Raw genomic sequence first — 8598 nt, forward strand, 5'->3', positions numbered from 1 at the left:
GATTTTGATCAAGTGAAGCCTAACTTTAACCTTTAAAATAATTACCGAACACCTCGGTATAACCATCTACACGTTTCCCGCTAATCATGGTCTCTGCATATGAATTTTTTACTCTTGTTTTTGCCGAAATGAAGAAAGGGACATGATGACTTTGACTGGAAAAAACCAAGGGGCATCAACCATAAAAGAAAAAGAGAAAGAAGGGGAATCCTTTCTACAAAACCCAGTTCCCACTCAACTCTGAGATTTTGATTTTTTGGTTCATCCATGGCTCTGTTCCGAAGTCAGACGGCCTCCCTTTCCAAATATACTGCCTCTCCTTACCCATTTCGCTATCACGTGTTCTTGAGCTTCAGAGGTGAGGACACTCGAAAGAACTTCACTGATCACCTCTACGCGGCTCTGGTCAACGCCGGATTTCATACTTTCCGAGATGACTCTGAACTGGAGAGAGGGGAAAATATCAAGGAAAAGCTTGAGAACGCCATTCAACAGTCACAAAGTTCTGTGATTGTGTTTTCGAAAGACTACACCTCTTCCAGATGGTGTCTGGACGAGCTTGTTATGATCCTTCAACGCAAGAGGACCTCTGATCATGTCGTGTTACCCGTCTTCTACGACGTCGATCCATCCCATGTGAGGAAGCAGGCAGAAACTCTTTCAAAGGTTCCTAAATACCAAGAAAATCAATCCTCGGAGAAGTTGAATGGATGGCGGGCAGCGCTTAGAGAAGTTGCAGATCTAGCAGGCATGGTTTTACAAAATGAAGCTGACGGGTATATACATATCAGTTAATTGTTGATTTTATTCGCATATCTAACTGTTTGAAATTGATAGACTCATAGCTGGCTAGCTTGTATAATATATTTTTGTTTTGATTGCAATTTGTAGGCACGAGTCAAAGTTCATACAAAAGATTGTTACAGTGATTCAAGACAAGCTAGGTGGTGTGCCCCTGACCCATGTCCAGGAGGTGTTACAGAACAAGTTGTTGTTTATTACGCCGCACCTCGATGACGCCGAGGGGAAGCAACTGAACAACCCAACTGTGAAGGCATGGCTCAATGAGCTTAAAGAAGCTGTCTATGATACCCAGGACCTATTGCAGGAGATCAAGACAGAAGCATTAAGACGAAAGATGGAACCCGAATCTGGAAGTAGCACGAGTAAGGTACAAGACCTCAACTCCAGTCTCCTATCTCATGCTTTTGACTCAACATTAATTTACCTCAGGGTAGAGGAAGTTCTTAATAGACTAGATTCCATTATGGAGAAGAGAAAATATGTCTTGGGTTTGGAAGCAAGTGCTGGATACAGGGTATCGCAAACACTACAGTCAACTTCTTTGGTAGAAGACTCTGGTGTGTGTGGTAGGAATGACGAGAAGGAGACGCTTATTAAACTGTTGCTATCAGATGATGAGAAAAGCAATAATATAAGTGTGATTCCTATTGTGGGTATGGGTGGGATCGGAAAGACCACCCTTGCCCGGCTTTTGTACAACGATGTTAGAGTTGAACAACATTTTGACATCCAAGCATGGGCTTGTGTTTCTGAAAAATTTGATGTTCTTCGGATCTCACAACAAATTTATGAGTCCCTTACTTTAGATGCTTGCAACATTGGGAACTTACATCTACTTCAGTCAAAATTGAAGGCAGCTTTGAAGGGGAAAATGATTTTCATTGTTCTTGATGACGTGTGGAATAAGAATTATACTGAATGGGAGGTCTTAAGGCGTCCTTTTCAATTTGGAGCACATGGAAGTAAGATTATTGTCACAACACGCAATCAAGATGTTGCACGTATGGTGGGTACTCTTGAAGCTCACTATCTAATGCCAATGCCCGAGGAAGATGGTTGGCCATTATTTGAAAAACATGCCTTCAAAAATGCAGGTGTTGGTGTGCGCGCACATCTTGGAGAAATCGGTAGACAAATTGTTCGAAAGTGCAAGGGTCTTCCTTTGGCTATTAAGTCCCTTGCGGGTCTCTTACGTTCTAAATTAAATGTTGGTGAATGGGAAACTATATTGAACAGTGACCTGTGGGAGTTGCCTTTGGAGTGTGACATTCTGCCATCTCTTTGGTTGAGCTATATGTACCTGCCTTCACAACTCAAACATTGTTTTGCATATTGTTCGATATTTCCCAAGAACTATGTGTTCGAAACATCAGAATTGGTTTACTTGTGGAAGGCTGAAGATCTAGTGCAACCTAAAAAAACCAAAACTGCAGAAGAAATCGGACAAGATTACTTCAATGATCTAATCTCAATGTCATTTATTCAAGTTGCATCAAGTTCCGATAAATATATCATGCATGACCTTATTAATGATTTAGCAAGCTTTGTATCAGGAGAATTTTTTTCTAGGTGGGAGGGCAGTGATTCACCCAACAATTTGAGCAAGACTCGTCACTTTTCATTTATGTCGAGATATTGTGATGAGACTGATAGCCTAGAGATGTTTGAGGCTTTACAGCAAGCTAAACATTTGCACACCTTACTACAATTAGGACCATATATGCGGTGGACGTTCTCGGGCAAAGGGTTCTATGAGGCATTGCCAAAGTTTCAATGTTTAAGAATGCTCAAGTTATCAGGGTACTATATTGATGAATTGCCTGATTCAATTAACAACTTGAAACATCTTCAGCACTTGGACTTGTCTTACAGTTCCATCGAAAAGTTACCTGATACAATTTGTACTTTGTATAACTTGCAAGTATTGTTGTTGGTATGCTGTACAGGCCTTACTGAACTGCCAGCTAACTTGGGAAGATTGATCAACTTGAGCCATCTGGATATTACAAAGACGTTAAAAAAGATGCCACCACAAATGGGTAAGTTGAAAGACCTCCAGATGTTACCAGAGTTTGCGCTAGACAAACACACTGCTGGGGATAATTTGCCGGAGTTAAAGAAGCTTGAAAAATTGCGTGGAAGACTTTGTATCTCAGGGCTTGAGTATAGCAGCGGTTTGGAGGCCTACATACTGAGGGACAAGAAGTTTCTTAAGGAACTGGTATTGGAATGGAAAGACCCGATTTTTTTTTGGGGAGGAAGGGATTCATGTGAAGAAGGCAATAATACTGTAGAAGAAAGAGAAGTGCTTGAGAAGCTCCAACCTCACCTGAACCTGGAAAGTCTTAAAATTAGAGGTTATAGAGGCAAAATGTTTCCAGGTTGGTCAGAATATTATTCTTCCTCTGCTCTCGTTTATCTTGAACTTTTTGATTGTGATAATTGTATATCCTTGCCACCATTGGGACAGTTACCTTCCCTCAGAGAGCTTGTAGTAAAATTCTGTCCCAATCTTACCGGGAGATTAGCATCAGACAGTCTCCCATCTCTTGAGTCTTTGGACGTATATAATTGCCCAGAATTTGAATGCTTTCCCGAAGATGGATTCCCGTCAAAGTTAAAATCACTTGAGTACTTCGACTGTAAAAAAGTGAATGCAAAGAGAGTGCAGAATCTGAACAAGGGTCTCCGAACACTCGCCTCTCTTAAAAGACTGGTACTTGATTTTGACTGCGACGAAAAAGTAGATTGGTTTGCGGAGGAGCTGTTTCCCAGCACTCTCACATATCTAGAGATCTGCCGTCTGAATTGTGAGACCATCGACGGCGCCAAGTGGTTTGGCCATCTCAACTCTCTTCAGACATTGATTATTCGCGAGTGCCCTGCGCTCCGGTGCTTGCCAGAAAGTGGGCTACCCTCTTCTCTTCAACGCTTGGAGATTTGGAATTGTCCTGCGCTCCGGTGCTTGCCAGATAGTGGGCTACCCTCTTCGCTACATATCTATGAATGTCCTTTGCTTGAGAAACGGTGCCGAAGAGAGACGGATGAAGATTGGCCCAAGATTCACATCAAGGCATATTTATTGGGTAACGACAGAGGGCTTGCATTCTGATCAATTTGGCCATGTCTCAGAGGGCTTGCATATTCTACGTGTAAGATCCTATTGTTTGAAGTCATTGTTGATTCCACAGTTCTAGGGTCTTGCTTGAACTCATGATCAATGGGTTTGACAAGGACAAGCCATACGAAGGAAAAACAGACCGTTTCCATTCCCCAAGGTATGCCGCACATCCCAATTCTGGTCTTTGCCCTTCCCAATTCAGTCTATTGATACTAGAGAGAATATATATGTTGTTGTCAATTGATACTTTGAAAAGCTGGGTAATGTGTCTTCTTTCTGCCCTGTTTCTTGATATGCAGCAGAGGCATGCACACATGGGATAACCCACTCTGATATCATGATAGATGAAGTGGCTATATACTCTCAACACGCCCCGCACGTGTGGCGAATTTTCAAGTCATATACGTGGACAACTTTGGGTGACGTGGAGCCTGTGTGGCTCTGAGGCATGCACACGTGGGATAACCCACTCTGATACCATGATAAAGTAATATGAGGTTCACATCTAAAACCAATTGGTAATGGATGGAGTGACCCAAACCCTTATAAATCCATAAGTAAACTTATATTTTTCCAATGTGAGAGTTATATTTTATCACATTCTCAATCATGATAAAGTAATCTGGGGTTCACATCCAAAATCAATTGGCAATGGATGGAGTGACCCAAACTCTTATAAACTCACTAGTAAGGTCCTATTTTTCCCATGTGAGATGTATATACTATGAACAGACGGAGATATTGCCATGTCTTGATTTCTGAGTTGTAAGTATAATTCTCTTGCAGTTGATTCGGTTTACTCACCTCTTCACTCTAGTAGGCAATTCCTGATGTACTGCTTCTATTTTTGCACAGCTTCTCTTCTTATCTGAACTTGCACACTGTTCTTTATCTCCTCCACTCATCCACACTGTTTCCAAGCAGAATGAAAATCACAGGGAGATGAGAACCAATTTTGGGTCAGTCAATACTTGCACTCTTCTGATCTCTATTCAGTTCGTTCTAGTTGAACTGACTTGGTCTTTCATCAAAGACTTTCTAGAAAGCTTTTAAAGTTGCTGTTTCAATTCAATCTTCACATCTTGATTAAGACCTGCCAAACAAAACATAATAAATCGAAGTATATTAAGTATCACAAACACTTATAACTCAAGCTAACTAATTTAGCATAACGTCAACAGCTGCTAAAACAAATCTATGAATCATAATATTTTTCATATTAACAAAGAAATGGGGTTTGTTTTGATTTTCTTAAAAATGTTTTGAGCTCAAATCCTCACTAGTGTGTCTTCAATTTTTTCATTGAAAGATTATGAGCTGTAGGCACAATGTGGAACTATGTAGTAAATTGAGTATATAGATAAAGTTTACTCGATCATTAATATGTATATTGATCTTCGGTCTACTTCAACTTTTGGATTTTCTTGCTTCAGGGTCAAGCTAGTACTGATGTTTTTGGTAATTTTGTGCCAGTGTGATATCAGCTTCCTAGACGTTACAAGTTTACAACTATATGCAGTGCCGCCTCTAGGTATGTTTACATTTGTGTATGATATGTAAATGAAGAATTAATGATCTTATTAAAGCTTGTGGCTTAGGCCCTGCATTTTGGAAAAAAATGGCTAATGCATGTATCCTGTTACTTTCCATTCTTTACATGCAGCATCTCATAATACTTGTAGCTGTTGAACCTTTATCTCAGTAACCAGTTATGAGACCTGTCAATAGTGAAAACATCTCATATACTTGAAATCAGTTCTTGCAAAAAAGACTTTGTTGCAAACAATTTGCAGTGTGCATGTGAAGAAGGGTCTCCTAAGTCTTAACAGAGCAAGGGGAAGATTGTCCCAAGATTGCTGACACTGACATTTATCAATATGGATATGACACGGTTGCAATGTCTTGGCACAGTTATAATAATCACCTAATAATCTGTCAGGTATTTCTTCTTCAATATAATTCTACTTATTTAACGTTGAAGGTACTTTATAAAGCTGTAATGCTGTATAATGAAACTTAGAACCTATAATTTTTTAGCTTGGGTCCATAATCAGGAGAGCTAACCATTCAATAAATGCTATTGCAATCCTTATAGTCTATCAGAATAACATATGTGGTTTAAAGTTTCACATAACATCGAGATATAGTCATTTATGTTTCCTTAACCATATTGTAATGCCTGTTGATCCTTAGCCCCTGAATTATATATTAAAAAGCTGGCTAATGCATCCTCTTTGTTGCTTATTTCTTCAGATGCAGCATAAGTAAGAAAATATTTTTGAGGCTCTCTACTATTGGACCTCCTGGAGAGTCACCTTCTCGGAGAGGGAAAGAGAGGTTAATTACTTAAGACTGCTCTTATCCCCAACATTGTCAAGATTTGCATTGTCTTGATAGTCCCGGTAGCAATGCTTCTACTGATGGTATCTTTACTTCCTTTTGGTGCTTTAATTTCTTACTTTTGAAGTATTTTAGGACTGAATCTGAAAATGAAGAATTAATGACCTCAAAGGGTTGTGGCTCTTCTCTATTATATCAGGGGAGTGGTAACTTTTTTGGTGGGATTCCTATGCCTTGGAGGAGGGCTAACTGATGAAAGCTCCATCTTCTAGGGAGCCAGAATTTAAAAGAGCAGAAGGCAACTTCCCAGTTTGTAGTGACTAGTGATCCAGAGTTCTTTAGGTAACAGGATACTTGGCTCCGATGATTGCCTACATACCCATGTCACTTTCTTTTTCTTGTATAATAACTGAGGTGGTCTATGCAAATACAATGCTGCCTGAGTGAAACTGGAGAGAGGGAGGGAGGGAGGGAGATTGGCCCAACACATGATGTGCAAGTCATAATTGGTTTTAGCACTAAGGTGCTTTTCAGAAAAGTCTACTGCTTTCGATGTTATCCATAAGTCGCGGTAAATATTAAGTACCACAAAAACTTATAACTCAAGTTAACTAACTAGCATAAGGTCAATAAGAAACTCAGCATTAACTTCAACAGCTACTACCACAGTCTATGCATCTTTTGATATTTTTCATTGTAACTGCATCATGGGGTGTGTATTGAATTTCTGCAAAAATGTTTGAACTGAAGTCCATAGTAGTGTGTCTTCCATTCCCCCATTGAAAAACTATAAATAGTATACCACACAATGTGGAGCCAGAAAGTAAAATGAGCAATTGAGTGAACATTTATATTTTACTCAATCATTAATATCATTACTAATCTCGAGTCTACTTTCTTTTTGCATGTAACTCCTGGATTCTCTTCTGACCACAGCTTCAGGCTGATAGTAATGTTATTCTTTTTTGTTTTACCAGTGTATATGTTACAGGTTTACAATTAAATGTGGCGCTACCACTAAAGGTGTTTTTACTTTTGTTTAGAATAAGGAATTGAAGAATTAAATGGTCTTAACTAAAGATCATTGCTTATCTCTATGTTCCATTTGATCCCGAGCCTTAGTTACATTGTGGAAAAGATGGAAAGAGAAAGGTGCATTATGATGTACGATCTCCTGATAGTCCCTGTTGCAGTGCTGCCACTGAAGGTAATGGTACACTTCCTTGTGGTGCTTTGCTTCCATACTCACTTCCTTGTGGTGCTTTGCTTCCATACTTTTTTGGTGTATGAGAATGGAGAATTAATGACCTCTAAATGTTGTTGCTCCTCTATTATACCAGTAATCAGCAAAGAAACTTGGTGTCAATGGCAACAGACAACACATGGCCAAACAGTGTTGCACTTTGATTGTTAAGAACTGTCCTTACTGGCCCACAAGATCCTTTCCCTTCCATATCACTCAATTGATAAGTTTTGTTCAATGCATATAGTTGGAGTACTGATTAATTCATGTCCAAATATCTTTTTATAAATTGGACATTGTCTTAAAGATTAATACATAATCGCATTCTAGTTCAATTGATCTGCAACCTCTATCGCTTCCCTGTCATTGTCATCCATATATTGGGTATCTATATGTTTGTACTGAAATTAATTGTTGGCAGCGCTAAGAAAGTTCTCATGGCTGATCGACAAGGAAACATATCTGATTTCAGAGCTTTTCTACAAACATTTGGATGTATGAATGCCATAATTTAAGAAATTCATGCAGAAAACTTAATCAGCTCAGTATGGTACATTCCCTGATTTTACCTGTCTTGAATCTTCTTCTTTTTACATGGTTTGTATAGTTGTGAAAGAATACATGGCAACTTTCCTCTATCGGGCATTACAAATACCGTGGCATTACATCAATATGGTGTTCTTAAGTTTCCTCTTCCTCCATCCTCAATTAAAAATACCGTAGCATTACATCAATATGGTGTTCTTAGGTTTCACTAGTTATTGGTAAAACACTAAAACCCCGGTTTGTTTGAATACAATGAAGGCTTCCGCAAGTGTTAAAACACAGGGAGCTCAGACCGTCTGTTATAGAGATGCAGTTCGGAAATTGGTCTAGAATGTACATAGGTCTATAATTCATCCTTGTCGGTAGTGGAACTAGTGTTTATAAAGAATTATACATATACAGGGAGAATCTATATTACGTTGTTAATAGCATCCGAATGGTAATTGATAATGGGTCTTTCTAAATGTACCCAACAAATTTCTATTTAGACCCAACAAGTTTTTTACACTCAATAAAAAAATAGAATTTATAATTGTACTCAGCA

The 8598-nt window shown here is 39.0% G+C and overlaps 1 protein-coding gene and 1 long non-coding RNA gene across 6 annotated transcripts; both read left to right on the forward strand.

The window, feature by feature from the left end:
• The first annotated feature begins 211 nt into the window (after positions 1 to 211).
• On the forward strand, positions 212 to 4387 carry LOC112197863 (putative disease resistance RPP13-like protein 1). Of its 4 annotated transcripts, none has more exons than XM_024338817.2 (3): positions 212 to 776; positions 892 to 4082; positions 4225 to 4387. In XM_024338817.2, exons 1-2 carry the CDS (start codon positions 268 to 270, stop codon positions 3914 to 3916), a joined length of 3534 nt encoding a protein of 1177 aa, XP_024194585.1. In that variant the 5' UTR covers positions 212 to 267; the 3' UTR covers positions 3917 to 4082; positions 4225 to 4387. The 4 variants fall into 4 exon arrangements, with proteins under 4 accessions (XP_024194585.1, XP_024194592.1, XP_040368664.1 ...); XM_024338824.2 differs by having other exon boundaries at positions 4228 to 4387; XM_040512730.1 differs by lacking the exon at positions 4225 to 4387 and having other exon boundaries at positions 892 to 3185; positions 3275 to 3499.
• A 144-nt stretch (positions 4388 to 4531) lies between these two features.
• Positions 4532 to 7915, forward strand: LOC121048833. 2 transcript variants are annotated; one of them, XR_005804749.1, is made up of 8 exons: positions 4532 to 4690; positions 4781 to 4884; positions 5359 to 5456; positions 5589 to 5864; positions 6179 to 6348; positions 6465 to 6607; positions 7243 to 7472; positions 7606 to 7915. It is a non-coding gene; the product is annotated as an uncharacterized LOC121048833 (long non-coding RNA). The 2 variants fall into 2 exon arrangements; XR_005804748.1 differs by having other exon boundaries at positions 5399 to 5456.
• Positions 7916 to 8598: the final 683 nt, after the last annotated feature.

Source organism: Rosa chinensis, chromosome 1, assembly GCF_002994745.2.
Source record: "Rosa chinensis cultivar Old Blush chromosome 1, RchiOBHm-V2, whole genome shotgun sequence".
In the NCBI taxonomy this organism is placed as follows: Eukaryota; Viridiplantae; Streptophyta; class Magnoliopsida; order Rosales; family Rosaceae; genus Rosa; species Rosa chinensis.

Excerpts from the sequence above, each read along its gene's own strand:
- LOC112197863 (XM_024338817.2), top strand. The coding sequence starts at position 268 with ATGGCTCTGTTCCGAAGTCAGACGGCCTCCCTTTCCAAATATACTGCC. Across the intron at positions 777-891 it reads TTACAAAATGAAGCTGACGG|GCACGAGTCAAAGTTCATAC; the intron begins GTATATACATAT and ends TGCAATTTGTAG.